Source organism: Falco naumanni, chromosome 14 (genome assembly GCF_017639655.2).
Source record: "Falco naumanni isolate bFalNau1 chromosome 14, bFalNau1.pat, whole genome shotgun sequence".
Classification (NCBI taxonomy): Eukaryota; Metazoa; Chordata; class Aves; order Falconiformes; family Falconidae; genus Falco; species Falco naumanni.
In genome coordinates, this window is record NC_054067.1 from 6,790,054 (window position 1) to 6,806,176 (window position 16,123).

The 16,123-nt window shown below is 37.6% G+C and overlaps 1 protein-coding gene across 2 annotated transcripts in view; it reads left to right on the forward strand.

Annotated features, from left to right (window-relative positions):
* Positions 1-13,693, forward strand: part of THOC2 (THO complex 2) — a 55,437-nt gene extending 41,744 nt beyond the window's left edge. The window contains exons 29-39 of one of the 2 annotated variants that reach the window (XM_040614852.1): positions 23-207; positions 498-600; positions 984-1,420; positions 2,253-2,311; positions 3,842-3,877; positions 8,081-8,218; positions 8,568-8,637; positions 8,718-8,875; positions 9,515-9,591; positions 9,692-9,739; positions 12,848-13,693. In XM_040614852.1, coding sequence (XP_040470786.1) covers positions 23-207; positions 498-600; positions 984-1,420; positions 2,253-2,311; positions 3,842-3,877; positions 8,081-8,218; positions 8,568-8,637; positions 8,718-8,875; positions 9,515-9,591; positions 9,692-9,719 — 1,291 coding nt within the window. In that variant the 3' untranslated portion in view covers positions 9,720-9,739; positions 12,848-13,693. Of the gene's footprint in view, positions 1-22; positions 208-497; positions 601-983; positions 1,421-2,252; positions 3,043-3,841; positions 3,878-8,080; positions 8,219-8,567; positions 8,638-8,717; positions 8,876-9,514; positions 9,592-9,691; positions 9,740-12,847 lie in introns of those variants that run through there. The other variant, XR_005831033.1, reaches the window with a different exon arrangement.
* Positions 13,694-16,123: the final 2,430 nt, after the last annotated feature.

Sequence of the window (16,123 nt, forward strand, 5' to 3'; positions counted from 1 at the left end):
TAACAATCTGTGCGACTTGCAGCTATTCTGGGCAGTTGAAAAGTAGGAAGCCTTTCATGATACCTGAAAATGAATTCCACCACAAAGACCCACCTGCCAGGAATGCTGTAGCTGCAACAGTACAAAATGGGCCAGGTGGTGCTGGGATGCCTACATCTCTCACAATAAATACAGTTAGACTGGAAGAAAGCGCTACTGAGGAGACTGGTAAACAAACCTATGATCATTATTTACTTATTTAGTAGAATTCTTCTGACATTACGTGTTACTTTCTCAAAATTTGGCTTATTAAACTGAAAAGAAAAAATCTAAATGCAATGCTATATAGGGTTAGTGTGTGTTTTTTATTTCTAGTTGGTTTTGGGAGAAGGTGCTCTTATTCTGTTAGCTACACATGATCTTACATGAATATACTTAGCTACTTGTTTTATTTTAACCAGTAGGATGTATATTAACTTGTTGAAATAAAGCTATTCTTTTTTTTTTTTTTTAAACAGATAAACTAAAGGAGAAGTCTCAGGGTGTGGTGAAAGTTATTAATAAAGCTGTCAACGCTGCACCGAAGGTGACAACAAGCAATGGAAACAGTGCTTCTAATAGGTGAGAAAAAATACTCTTAAACATTCTCTGTTTTCTTCCTTCCAAACCGTAGACTTGCACTTGAAACTGACCTGCATTTTCTTTTCTACTTTCAGGTTGCATATAAATTGTTCCAATTTCTTCAAAGTTTAATAATGAGATTATTTCTTCCCAAATATACAGCTGTATTGATCTGACACTGTTGCTAAATGCATTCCATTTTAGCTAAATAAAGATAAATGAGAATATTTCCTTGTTGCTGCTCTAATAAAGAGACAGCAGTTCCAAAATCTGAGAGCGACTGCTTCAGGACATTCTGTCAAAGCATCAGAAGTAAAACTTCTGTGATAAAACTAGAGCTGGTTTTGTATGCATGCTAATTAGCCTTTTTATTTTTATTGCAGCAAAATTGTTAAAGAGAAGGATGATAAAGAAAAAAGTGGGAAGGAAAAAGAGAAAGAGAAAAAAGACAAGACTCCAGCTGCCGCTCCAGAGATGAAGGCACTTGGGAAGGATGGGAAAGATAAACCAAAGGAAGAAAGGGCAAACAAAGATGATAAAGCAAGAGAGATCAAGGAGAAAACACCAAAATCTGACAAAGAGAAGGAAAAAGTCAAGAAAGAAGAAAAAGCGTCAAAAGAAGAAAAATCCAAGACAGTTGTGACCATCATCGAGTCAAAGTCAACTGCAGAAAAGGAGAGAGAAAAGGAGCCGTCCAGAGAAAGAGATGTAGCGAAGGAAATTAAATCCAAGGAAAATGCTAAAGGAGGAGAAAAGGTGCCAGTAGCTGGGTCCTTGAAGTCACCTGTTCCCAGATCAGAAACATCAGAATCTGAAAGGGGTAAGTTTGTGTATGCGATTTCTGTTCTTGTCTAAAAAATTAGAATGTGTTGCTGGAAAATCACTGAATATCAAAAAATGCTAGAGATGGTGAGGAAGAATTGCTGCATGATTGCTAGCCTTTTGGCATTGGCTTTTAAATAGTCAGGTACTAAAGTAGGTAGTCAAGATATCTCCAAAAGGCAGGCTGTGAATGTGTGAACTTCGCTTCTTCAGTGAATGCTCATTTTCATAAAGCCTATTATTTTTTAGTATGAGTCTAAATGGTCTTTTATTAAAGTGTATTTGTATAACTGGCCTTGCAAGTTTTGCAAAAAATTAATGCAAAAACCCCAATGACAGTTTCATCATAACCTTTGAATTTTGAAAGAAAAGAGGGGATGTGAAAGACGTAAGCCTTTTATAAAAGTTACTGTATCCTTCTTAAGGACACAGTCCCTTCTTATATTCAGGGTTAACAAATCCTTAATGTTGATATTTTAAGTTGTTGTAATCTGAGGCTGTTGTTGAGTTTTATACTTGCTCTGCATAAGGCTTGACATTTTCAGGGTCTTCATAGCAACTCAAATTCAGATACAGACTTAATCAAAATGGGAGTTTGAAACAAGCATAATTTTGCAGCAGTTTTTTTACATTACACTTTTCCTGCAAACTTTCATAAAGAGCGTCAGTGCTGTCATGTTGGCAATTCTAGATAGCTTAAACACTAAATTTTTATAGTGGTATAATTTGAATTCTAGCTTAAATTATTTTGGTACTTCAGAAAACCACATCATTAGATTATCCCCTTTGAAATGTGTTTTAATAAGGCTATTGTTCTTTTCTTTCCTCAGAACAAAAACGCCGTAAAGTTGATACACATTCTTCTCCGTCACATTCCTCAACAGTAAAGGTTAGTATAGCCTGAGGAAGGCAGCACCCATGTTAGGCTCACAAGTTTGGGATGCCAATGTTCGACTTCCTTCAAGTTTTGTGCCAAGTATACACTGGAACCACTGGAGGTTTTATGTTGCATTAGAAAATGCATTCCTTTTCTTTATTGGCGGACTGTCTTTTTTTCTATAAAAATATTTTTAATTAACCAAAATAATGCTTCAAGGACCTAGCACAAATTTTGTAAATAGTGTTTGGAAATGGCAAGAGAATTTTTACACAGAAGTGCCTCATTGTTTTAAGCAGTCAGTTTTTTTGGAGTGCAATGGTAGCTACAAGCAAATGAGTCTTTGCAGCAGAGTGGAGCATATTTTTCTGCACTTCTATTGAAGAATCTATAGCACTGAAGATTCCTGGATGATACGGGATGTACAATACCTCTGAATTCATCAGGCTTCTTGATGAGCATCATACCGATATGTGCCTTCTAAGGAGGAGTCTTGAAAGGAGTTCCATTTTAAAGTCTCCTTGGTGATCAGTTCTCCTGTAGTTGTGTATAATCAGTGCGCATGCAGCTTCTGTTGTACCTTCCCTTCGAGGTTTGTTTATTTCCAATGGGTTCCCACCGTGTTGAGCCCTGCGTTACGATAAAACCAGATGTGGCAACCAAGCCTACTACCCAGCAAAGAGAAACCCCAAGCATTCAAGCGCAGCACAAAACCATGGGCGTAGCCTACTTGAAGACTCAGGGTAGCCATTCCTTGCTCCATATTTATTTTATTTGTAAACCATCTATGTTCATGGAATCTTTGAATTTGCAGTACGTTGAACATTTAAAACTGTAAGTTACTAATACTTCATCAAGAGCACTGTGATGGATTATGTGGGCCTTTAAACTTCACCATCTTACCAACTTTAGAACAAGCTTTTCTTTTTTTCCTGTTTTTTTCCAAGAGTACATCTTTTTCTCTATGTAAGATATACTTGAAAGATTTAGGCTAATTTTGGAGAACTCTGATAGATGTTACTAGTTTTGAGTAAGCAGGTGACTGATAAGTAATCAAAATGATTTAAGTTTTTCTTGCCTGGTTTTTATAAATGGCAATCTAAAGTCATTCTAGAGTTACTTCTACCACATTTAGCTGAAAGTGGAGAAGATACAGGTTTAAAATATTTTTAAACCTGATTCACCTGTGGCTTAGCTGTATGTAGAATTAAGACTATTTTTTCTTTAGATTTTGTCTTGGTGGGAGAATTTTTTTTTTTTTTTACTGTTTAATGAAGAATTAGATATAAACACATTTTGTAGTTTACTTAATTGGGTCTAAAGCATAGCTATGACTGTGTCTTTTTTTTTTTTTCCCCTTCCTTCTTTCTTTTTAAAAAATATTTCAGTTCCTAGCTTTATTCAGTGTACAGTATTAACATAAGATTTATTCCAGAAGGAGTAGCTGTTTTTTGGTTCAAGGGTACGGCCATGCTTCCCAAAGTTCCTCTGGTTTCTGAAAACTATTCCAGCTTACGTGTCATCTCCATTCATTTTCTACAGGACAACCTCAACGAACTCAAGGACTCTTCAGCAAAGGTTTGAATCTTTTAGACACCACCAAAGTTTACTTTCATGTTTTGTTGCAGAGAGAACTTAACTTTTGGTCTTGTGGCAAACCCCATCAATTTCATTCCTGTTAATGCTAGTGTAGTAACAGGGATTTTTGCAGTCTGTGATATAGAACCTCTGTATGTAAGAGAGGGATAGCTACGTGGAAGCAACACAATGAAAATCCCCCGAGTTTACTATTTTGTAAATGATCTTATGAGATTTTATGGGTTAGTATCTTTTCTGATCCTGTCTGAAATGCGTAAAGTTATAGAAAAGTCCTTTTCTATAAATATCCATTTATTAGGCTGAAGACATAACAGAATAGTTACAATAGTTCTTCTTTGGTACCAATTAAAAAACAGTAGTTATTTAAAAACAAAAACATTAGAGACTTATCTCTGGAGTATTAGTACTCTTTTCCCTTACTACTGTTGTATTTATGGCTGAATTTCTAAGCATCACAGACAAGCACCTAGATGATCATTTTTGTATGTTTGATTCCTGTAAACATGCTTAAGATTCAGTATCTAGGAGAACGTATGCTGAAGAATGCTTTCAAGAGTTCATAGAATCATAGAATACCAGGTTGGAAGGGACCTAAAGGATAATCTGGTCCAACTTTTCTTGGCAAAAGCACGATCTGGACAAGACTGCCCAGCACCCTGTCCAGCTGAGTCTTAAAAAGTGTACAATGTTGGGGAATCCACCACTTCCCTGGGGCAATTATTCTCATAGCTGATTGTTCTCATTGTGAAAAATTGTTGTCTTGTGTCCAGTAAGAATCTCTCCAGGAGTAACTTGTACCCCTTACCCCTCGTCTTTTTCATGTGACTCCTTGTAGAAAGGGAATCTCCATCTGCTTTGCACCCACCCTTTCAATACCGGAACATGGTGATAAGGTCTCCCCTAAGCCTTCTTTTCTCAAGGCTGAACAAACCCAGTTCTCTCAGCCTTTCCTCTATGGCAGGCTTCCCAGCCCTCTGACCGTCTTTGTTGCCCCTCCCAGGACCCTCTCCAGCCTGTCTGTACCTTTTTTGCATCGCAGGGACCAAAACTGGGCACAGAATTTCCAGGGGTGGCCTGACAGGCGCAGAGTGGAGTGGGGTGTGAGTTGAATGACATTTTGGAATACTGTATTCTAGAAGGTTCTGCAATTATTCTGTTGCTTTTTTTAAAAACTCAACTGCTTGCATAGTAACAACAGATACTGCAAACTTGCTAATATATTAGGGTGTGTGGCTAATAGGAAATGGATCAAGTCTTCTGAAGGTGCTGCTAAGGTTTTTGATTACGCAGTCAGTATCAACATGTAATTAAATAGCACAGACATTTATCACTTGGAAAATGCTGACCATTTGGACTTTCTGGATAACTTAACAGGTTCATCTAGACATTCACTTAATTTAAAAAGGCTTGATAGGTTAACACTTCCTATTCTGTATTTACACTGCTGTTTTACTTGTAGCTCTCCTTGCATAAACAAAGTGTGCCGAACGCTTTATATGTTTTAATTCAAAATAGCTCTGATTTTATAGTGGACGCTTGCTGATCAAGTTTTTTAATTGAATCTTCCCAGTACCAACCATACCCGCTTATAGGGAGCATATATATAGGAAGCATCCTTTGATTCTTAATAGTATCTGTAGATTGAATCTACGTACTTTCAAAAAAAGATTTATGAATAAGTGTCATGACACCTCGTATATTTTTTGAAATCAGAAAACTGTATTTGTCTTGAGTTCACATCTATCTGAAGTGTGGTGTATCTGAAGTCTATATAATCTTGCTTTTTCCTCCCTTACTGTATTAGTCAAGGTTCGACTGGTTAATTGAATTTCATTCAAGTTTTCATTAGTTATTTAAAACTATTTTAGTTTTTAACACATTGTTGTGGTAATCAAGCAGACAGTGGAGGTGTTTGTAATTAAATGATCAATGAACAACTTTATTTTTCTAGTCACTTTGAAAAGTTAAAATTTAGAATTACTGTGATGTGTTTGTATGGATTTAGCAGGAAGTGCGTTGCAGTTGTGTGACTTTTCCATGGATTTATTGTTTAAGTGCTTGGGCAATGTCCAACCCTTTCCTTCTTCTAAATGCTGTTTTCTGTTCTTTCTCACTTAATGAATTAATTTTCATTCTTCAGTGCCATTCTAACAGACCTAAGGCACTTGTTGTCAATGTTCCCTATACATGGTATAAGACAAGTTAAATGCTTTTCTTTGCTGCCATGGACTTGTTTGGGGAAAGGATGAGCTATTCAGAAGCCTGTAAGATTGATGAGTTCAGCTCCCGCTGTAAGATAGCAGAAGTCTAGTGCTGTTGTATGCTTACAGGCTTTCTTTGTTGCTGCCTTTGCCTAACTTACGGGGCCAGACCATTGAAATGTTGGTTTACATTGCAGGTTATAAAAGAAATGGTGCCAGACTTGAGTTAGGTTTGTGTTTATTCTTGCTTTAGCCTTTCCCTGCATACAGCAGGGCCCAAAATTTGACGTTGTTTCTGTTAGCAGCATTTCTAGAAGCAAGTTGATAAAGCTTAATGAGGTAATTCCAGCCTTCACTTGTGAAGGGCAGTGGGAAGGATGCAGTTTTCCAAAACTCTGCATTGGGATGGTAGAAGAGCAGAGTAATCTGTCAGGAACAGCCGTGTGAACTCAAGAAATGGAATAGGAGAAAGCAGAGCTACATGTTGGCTTTCTCACATGGAAAGTGTCTCTGGGACACAACTGAATGGGGCTACATAGAAAAAACCCCATATTTGCAAGTCACTGTTAATGGTTGACAGCAAAAAAGGGAGCAAGGATAAATTTCTTGTGGAATGGCAATGTAGGAAATCAAACAAGGAAAAGGGAGTGAGGGAAAAGAGCAGAAAGAAAAGTAGTGAAAGGAGTATTGAAGGTTCAGTCTCTGGCCTAGGAGGATAATAAAATTCCAGTTCAAGTAATAAAAGGAAAAAGAGACCTAATCTTGTCAGTGTGACTTTTAACATAGGACTAGTTACATCAGGTTTTGGTAAGTTAAACATTGACCAGAACTGGAGGAGGACAGACTTAATTTAATGAAAAGAATGAAATTATTTGAAACAATACTTGCCTTTGTTCAAGTGATTTCTAGATTGTTCTAAACTAATTTTCTACTTGGCTCTCTCTTTTGGTGTCTTTTTAATTAAGATGTCTCTCTAAAAAGAAATGCAGAGAACAGTTTAGTTAGAAGATGCTTTTTTTCCCCCCCAAACAAAATTAATAGCTTATGGAACTGGGGAAGGATTAAAATATACTGATTTAAATCTGTGTGTTGCTGTAACTTAAAGTAATATATGAAATACTAGGGAAAGGTTTTTAAATTAAAGTATGCTTTTATTGGTATTTTATGAAAAATATTTCTTAAAGATTGAACTGTATAATTGTATTAAAGATAGGATTAGTTACTGTAATGTATTGGGGTTTATATAATACATGTGCTATCTTTATATGTATACACACAGTAGCATGTAAACTTTGTCAAGTGTTACACTTGAAATTACTGTGACTTATTTCCTCTTCTCCTGCCCTGCAGCCCCAGTTTATATTAGGAATATTCAGTTTTGTGAAACTAGTATATAGTTGCTTAGAAGAGAGTGGAATAACAGTCTAGAACACATTACAGAGCAAAACCAATTCTGTGTTCAGCTGCTTTTATCATTTGAAGTTTAGGCTTAAGATGGAGACTTGTATTATTTTAGGTGAAAAAACCCATTATTCAGAGTCTTAAATACTTCGTGGATTAAGATTATTCTTTAAAAATTAATGAGAATCTGTTTAAGCAGTTGATTCCATTCATTCATTCCAGGCAAGATTGCAAGTGGTTAAGTCAGTCCAGGAATCTGCATATCCTGTTTCAACAGTACCGCTGTCAGATCTGTTCTGATGTTTCAAAGAATACTGGTAGACAATGTTGTGTGTATTTAATATGTGTTTCAGTTAGGAGAAGATGTTCTTGAATAGCCAGCGTTGAGAAAACAGAGCTATAGGTTAAATTATAGATCACAAGTTTGAAAGTGTCTTCAATCACTTTTTTCCTAGTTGAAGTATTAAATGTTTAATTTTGCTCTTTGAGCTAGATCTGTTATGTTAGAGTAAGACTTCTTATTTACGTATCTATCTAGGAGTACATATTAATATTTGGTGATATTGCCTTAATTTAACAGCACTACATTAACCACACTACTCCAACACTGTCCAAGAGTAAGGAGAGAGAAGTGGACAAGAAAGATTTGGACAAATCAAGGGAAAGATCCAGAGAGAGAGAGAAGAAAGATGACAAGGACAGGAAAGATCGGAAAAGGGTTGGTAGAATTTTTATGAACTAGTTCAGAAAGTTGGTATATGCTTGGAAAGCTTTCTGTTCAAAGCCCTTGCGGTAATAATTGGTTGTGCAGCCCAGCCATGCAGAAGTGATCCATATCAGGGTTGTTTTTCTTTCATTCCGTTACTTCTTCAAAGGTCGGTTTGCAGTAATGTACTCAAAACTTTTTCCCTTCAGAACCGATCTCAAGAAATTTGATGCAGGATGTAATGCCTCAGTTACATTTTAAGCATTCAAAAATCAGTTCTCCAAAACAATATTATAAGCAGGTGCTACTTCAGGAGTATGTTTTAATCTGCTAATATCTGCGTAATTGTATTTGGTGCCAGGATCATTCAAACAGTGACCGAGAGGTACCACAGGATTCTACTAAACGACGCAAAGAGGAAAATGGGACAAGTATGTATTTTATTTTGTGTGTATGTGTATTAGGCTTTTACTTGTTGCTGTGAATTGCAACTTTCTCCTTGTGTTTTTAGCTGGTTCTTCAAAACATAGTAAAAGCGAAAGTCCTTCTGATTCCCCTCGCTTAAATGAAAAGGAGAAGGAGAAGAGTAAGTCAAAATCTTCAGGAAAAGAGAAAGGTGATTCAATTAAAGCAGAAAAGATGGAGAAGAGCTCCTCTGGTAGCAAAAAGGTAAAGTAAGCTATTAAGGTTTTGTTGTTGTTGACAGAACAAGTCAATTACTTTTTCCTAAATTTGATTGCTGCTTTAATGGCCTAAATTAAAAAGATATGCTGTGAATGTGTAGGAGAACTCTTGGAAATTCTGGTATCTTGTAGCTCTGAATATTTCAGGAGTCATTCCTGTCAGGATAAGTAAATTGGAAGAATAGTTCATCTTGGCAGTAGGTAGGAAAATTCAGAACCTTATGCCTTAGGTTTTTGAATAATCTAGAATATTTGCAGATTGGTTTGCTGAGTAAATATGTGAAAGCAGGCTTAATTTACATATAAACTAGGCTACTTGTATTCAGGTTTTCAAGTGCATGTCAACGTGTTTGGGTTTTTTTTTTTTGTAAAAACAGGTATGTTGTAGTCGTATGTGTAAAATAACAGTAGTTCCCAGTTGTAACTCTTCAGTGAAGGTAACTGCCATAGAGCTGTAAGACAAAGTTAGAATAATCTTAGAAATCACAGAAGCAGATTACTGTCATTCTGTTTTTATTTTTTTAAGCTGTGGCCACTTGTAATTTTAAATACATGTAATCCTTCTAATCTGACTGTACAGTGTATATTATAATAAACTATTTCCCATATGTGCATTTTTTTAAAGGAATCAAGACATGATAAAGAAAAAACTGAAAAGAAGGAAAAACGAGACAGTACTGGAGGGAAGGAGGAAAAGAAACAATATCCTTTTACACATTAGCATTTCAGAAAAAAACAGAAAATAAGCTTCCCGTTATCATATGTAGTAAAATAATTTTTTTTTTCTTAACACTGAATCTACTCATAAATCTTCAGACAAGCATAGATAATGAAGATTGTTCCAGCCAAGGTAAAAAATTGTGATAATTTCCTATTTTTGACTTGATATCTCCCAGGGCTTCTATTTACTGGTAAAGGATATAAAACAAAACAGCCTGAGTGTGAAAGGGCTGAACTTAACTCATCCAGAGTGATTTTTTCATTTGTTCTGGGGGGATTTTTTTGAGTCAGGGTCACTGTGGTGGTGTGTGTTGGTTGGGTGTTTTTGTTGGGTTTTTCCTCTCCTTCCCCCATAATGATTGTACAGGTGCTCAACTTCTTTTGGGAAAGAAAAGGAAGGGGGGGGGGGGGGAGAAAAAAAGGTGGGGGCATCAGCAATGTTGCATGTTTGGCACTTTTTCCAAGAAAGGTTGCTGTACAAAAACAAAGGCGAATCTGTGTGATCCTGACAGCCATCAGTCTGTTGATAATCTACCTGTTAATTAAGAATATCTCAACTAATATGTTGTAAACTCTAGTTTTGTATCCTTTTCTTTGATCTTTAACAAAAGCGCTAGCTTTTAAACCAAAGTGCTACATAGTGTAGTCAGTCGGTTCATTATCTCTGCTTAATCTTTTATCTGATGAGATTTGAGAAGGAGGAAGCCAAAGAAAAAGTTTTACATGGAGACATTGACTATCTGCAGAAAGAAAAGCAACTTCAGAGTATTTTGAGTAACCCGTCTTCAGCCTGGAGCTTTCAGAACAATGAATTGTTCTTTGAAGCTAACAGTGTTCTGAGGGGTTTTTTCCAGACCTATGTAAATTTGTGGGTATTTAAATTTAGTTCTAGGGATATGAGAGTGGGGTTTTTTTCTGCTCTTTGCATGTAGCCATTTTAAAAGTCTCGGAATGTTTCATTTTCAGTGATGTGGGAAGGAAAGTGCCCCAGTGAACTTAAAACTAGTTCACCTGAACTACCCAACTTGAGACATACACCGCTACCAATCCTTCTGCATAAAGCAGCAGACAATTTTACATTTTAGAAAGTGTGTATATGTTGGGTAAACATGAAAATAACCAATAGTGTTCAACAGATGTTGAAGAATATGGCTTCTCTCTCTTTTTGCAAATTGTCCAAGTGCTTTATAATTCTTAGGTTTGTTCTCTGTTTACAATTGATGAACTGTTCCAGTTAAAAATTTGTGGATTCTGTGAGCACTCAAAAGTGATGATAAGCTGAAGTGAAGCAGAAACAATTTTTTGATTCGGTCACATTTTTCACAGCTTGAGATTATTTGCTTGCATAGAGTAGTTCTCTTCTGACTACTGAACTACATATAAGGCAGGTGGTTTTCCTTTTTTATCAGACAAACCAATACCGTTACAGAGAGGGGGGAAGACTGTTTTTAAATACGCAAGTCCTTTGTCTCAGATTTTGAAGAGGCTGAAAACTTACCTTGTTTTCATTGACTGTCTTGCTGATCTAGAAAGTGCCACTACCTTTCAGACGTGATTTGTTATGAATCCCATTTAAAGGTGGGGGGAGGGGAATTTTTGCTGTGAGGGTGGTCAAAAACTAAGTTTGCCCACAGAGGTGATGGGGCTGCCAAGCTTAGGGTACCCAAAACTGATCTTGGCAGGCCACAGCCCTGAGCAACCTGCTCTACTTAGTTCTGCCTTTTCAGCAGATTTGGACTCTACAGTCTTCCGAGATTCCTTCTGAACCTCATTGTTTTTGTGAATCAATTATATGGGTGTCGTGTTTGAAAATACTTAAGGTGATATTATATGTCAGAACTTTCAAGTGACACTTATTGGCTGCGGACTCAAATGAACATTACTTCTTTTAGTGGCTGTACTTGCTTTAGGTGTGAGAGAGACACCGTGACACAGTCCCAAGTTCTTCTGTTTGCCTCTAACTTAAACCAACAGGGACCAAATCTGAAAGGTGTAAAGACATAGCTGTTGGGAATTTTTCTCAAGAGGCCTGAGGATTATAGGATGGCTTATAGAACACTTACAGGGGAGTGTTTAGATGAGGGTCCAGCAAAAGAGAAAACAAAATTTTGAGTTCTGAAATCTTCTGGTCATCTGGAAGTGCCTTCTGAAAAAGTCTCCACACATGGATTGTGGCCTCAAAAGACCAAATGGGAGCATTGTTGGAAAAAGGGTCTCAAGTTCCATTTGCTGACACTGCTTGAAGCGGAGGGCAGATGTGTGGAGGGGTTTTGGGTAATAAAGCTCATGCCGATGCTCTGCCCTCCTTGGAGGGTGTTGGTAAAAAAAAAAAAAAGGATATGAGTTCAGGTTATTGCTTCTTAGTACTGTTTCTTTTTGGTTTATCTTCTTGAAATAATAGAAGATGCTTCTGTGAATAACTTCCAAACTGAAAATTATGAGCATTTTTTGGAAGGCATTTCAAGGAATTTTTTTACTCTGTCCTTCATAGCCATTCACTGTGGATGGATCCCAGGGGTTCCCCCCACCCCATTTCTTTAAAAGTTACTTTTTGGAAAAAAGAGGGGAAAATAAAAGGTCATCTTGGTAGGTGAAGTTCACTACTGAGGACTTGCAGCTTTAATAATAAAATGTAAAGTTTTATCTTGATCAGCAGTTCAATGTAAAGTAACGATTGCCATCAATTAAAAAAGCAGAACTGCATTTTTACGAATGCATCATCATCATTTAAGCAACAAGTGCTTAAGTAAATGTCAGTTGCACAGTAAAACCTACCACTGGCTGTGCAGTGGGCTAAACTGGAGCATCTGGCCTCGAGTACTGACCGCACCCCATCATCTGTGTAGTGAAGTATGAAAAAATCCTTTTTACAGCGACATGGTTGTGGAATCTAATCCTGTGCTTCTGCTTGTTAAATCTTTTAGAACATTCTTCCTAATGTAAAATGTCTTATTGACTACATTTATTTCTTGCCTAATGTAGAGATAGTAACATTTTGAGAGGGTTGTACTTCTGAAATAAGCGACTACTTTTATCTTTAGATTAGTGTTCCGCTACTTACTATGCAGTGCTCACATTAAATGCAGTTCTTGCTGTAGATTAAACTAGAGTTAGGGAATGACTGACTCATTAAAATAGTTCCATTTTTCCCCTCATTCTTTGAAATAAAATGCTAAGCTGTGAGATCAGTATTCATTTGAACTACATCTAATTTCAATTATGTATACCTTTGTTGCAGGTGAGATTGAAATGGGAAGATATCCAGCTGTGACCAGAAATGTATTTTCCAGAGTATAGATTGCACAGAAATTTGTGAATGAAGAGGACCCATCTGCATCTCCTTAAATTATTCAGTTCTCTGCTTTATTTCCCCATGCTGAGGATTTAATTGTTGTACATTACTGTATTTTTAACTTGTTGCTTAGTTTCTTACACATTTATTTTCAGTACCTGGCTGAAAGTGTTACCTATTCCATATTTTAGCACAATGTGCTGCAAACAAACAGTTGCCATAGTGCAAATGAGGTTTCATGTGTACAGAGTTCCACTTTAGGTTGTCAAAAATACTGCCTGAGTTTAGTAATTCTTTCAATCTGAAATGCATTCTTTTAGATGTTTGAAAACCACAAATAAACAGTTATTGAACCTTTTTGGATTTACCTCATTTAAACTCAGTTTTTATTTATTACTTGGCCTGTTTTTAATATCAGTAACTAAAAAAAAAGTCAAGTGGGAGCACTGTTTTCATGCAATGCTTAGGGATTATTTGTATATTGTGTACAACGTTGACTTGTTTAAAGAAAAAAGAATGAACCTTATCCCTTCCATCCCCACCTAAACCTGTGCTCAGTTGTCCCTTGCCACACCTTTTGTTTGTCATGTTGTTTTTAGATTGATTGGAAATGCTCTCTTCAAAACTGAAATAAATTAAGTTTCAATTACAGCTACAGGAGCTTTGTATTGCTGAACTTTAGTCTGAAAAGTTTCACAATGACATTTTTAAAAAAAAAAAAAAAAGGAATTTTTTTATCTGCTGAATTCTACCAGTGTAACCTTTTTTCTAAATAAACAATAGTTTTCTCAATGGGTCGTAAATCATTCTCTGTGTGGTCACTTTATTGCTTTTTGTATCGCTATGAAAATGTGATGCGAGTTGGAATTGCGGAGGGTGGTTTTGCTTACGGTGCTCTGTACCTGCTGGCTGACCAGATGCAGAGGGTTCGTTGCATGGCACGGTGCCTGCTGTAAGGGGACGGGTGTGCGCCGTGGTTTGGAGAGGCTCAGGGGTTTTGCCTTCCTGCCTTCAGTCAGTTTTACATCTTCCGAGGCTTTTGTCCCTCATCCAAAGCTCATGGAAGTCTCTGGCAACCAACCCCCCCATTTCCTAGCTTAGGCAAGTTAGACTGCCTTAGAGGGTCTCAAAAATTTCTTGGTTTAGTTTGACCAGTTTAATGCCTGACAAGAAAGGGACGCTGCCTCTCTTCTGACGTAGCATGGTAGGTCACTTTGGTGAAGCTGCCATCTCAGATGTTCACATAGGTAAGAAATCCTCGGCTCTGGAAGTCTTCAGATACATTCATGACTGAATGTCCTTACCAAAGGGGTGGATTTCCTTCACTAAAAACAACCACTAGTTTTGTGTTTTGTTTTGTTTTCAACTAGAAAATGTGGGTTGTGAAAGAACCTCTGTTCTGTGTTCTTTGCAGAAGGTGGCCTGGGTACAGCAGTTCATATGCCCAATAAATGTGTATTTACCAAAAAGCAGGAGTGCTGTTGCAGCTGCATTCTTGTTAAAGTTTTGAAGGTGGTGCATCTCTCATGCTCTCTTTACAGCCAGCTCTTGCCCCAGGGACTGCAGGAGCGATTGAAAATTTGAGTGGGCTTGTGTCTCGTTTTTCCCGGAGCCCCGTGAAGCAGGCAGCTGCTGCAAGCCCCAGATGAGCGCCCCTTTGCCTCTGCACTCAGCAGGTATGACAGGAGGAGAAGTGACCCGGAGGAGGGAAGCAAACTTCCCTTTTGGTGCCATTTAAACACCAAGTCGGCTGAATTGCAGTGTGAGGCTGCACCAGGTAGTTCCTCTTCAGCCTTTTCTGTTTACTGCACCTCCTGTCTCCTTTTTAAATTCAGATTCTGTCGCTCATCCGTTTGGTAGGGATCTGCTTTCTTTTCAGAACTGATACAATAAAAGTGTGTTGGGGTGTAGAGGAGAGGATCTGATGCCAGTGGGAGGTGTTCCACAATATTGAGACTGCAGTATTAGCTAAGCTGCAAAGCCTTACAGCCTTGGTCCTCGTGCAGCTTCAGAAGACGGTGAGCAGAAGTTGTGAGAGCTGCCACAGCCGCTGCCCAAAAGCTGGGGTGAAGTTTTCCTTTATTTTTAACAGGCATGGCAAATAGAAAGCTAATTGTAATCACTTTTTCATTTCAATTTTTTATTGAAAAAAAGATGAAGTCATGCAAGTTAAGGACCGGTTTCTTAGAGGGGTGTGTGGGATCTAAGTGGCTTAAGTGTTGTGAAGTGGTGATCTTGATAACAAAGTGAGATCTCTTGTCAGTTCCAGGCCCTATAATACTGGAATTATTAGAAAAAGGAGTGTGTTCTCACTTTTTTTATGATCTCTAATGGGAGGGGATGATCATGTTTTTCAAGGTTACATTTTCAGATTGGCAAGCAGAAAATCCATCCTGCCTGCTGGCCTGCGGTGGTTTGTACTGCTGCCATCACACCGGGCTCCATTGCCGTAATTCTGCTGAGCACCGTGCTTGCAGCAGCAGTGATGCCATAAATGCTTTCTGTTGGCCATGTCCTCCCAGAAAGAAGTTCATTGACGCTCATTAGTGAAACTGATACAAATCAACTTAAGTTTATGCGAGGAGATTGGTCCTTATTGAACAGGTCTGGGAAATGGGGCTTGCTCAGGGGTAGTGTATAAAAGCATTTTTCTCAGAACAGAGTTGTATTAATAGATTTGAATGTTCAATGTTCTATTTATGTGAACTTTAAAAATAAAACGCACAAGGAGGTAAAGAGGACATAAAAAACTTGAATCCTAGTTGAAACGGTAAGTTGATAGCTGTATGCTGTGTTTAAACAACACTGGTTTGCTCTGTATGGAGCATCACACCTGTATTGCTTTTTCCTGCCCTGCTCTCCTCTATCCAAAAAACCCAAACCACATATATATATATATATATATATATATATATATATATATAAAAGGAGCTTGATTTTCTGAGTCATTTCTTTGCTGAGGAGCCATCTTCAGTGACAGCCAGGAGTCTGTCTGCACATCAGCAGCAGGTCAAGCTGATGGGGCTCAATTGCTGTTTGTTCAGAATTTGCTTATAATGACTATTTTAAAACAGTGGAATGTGCGAGCTATGCTGTGTGCTGAGCTGATAGTGTGTTTTAACAGTCTCGAGCCTAATGAACCTTCAGCATGAATTAGTTGTTTTAACTGGTGGTTGAAACAATGGGCGGTTCACAACATCGGTGGCGCGGTGGGGCAAGTGT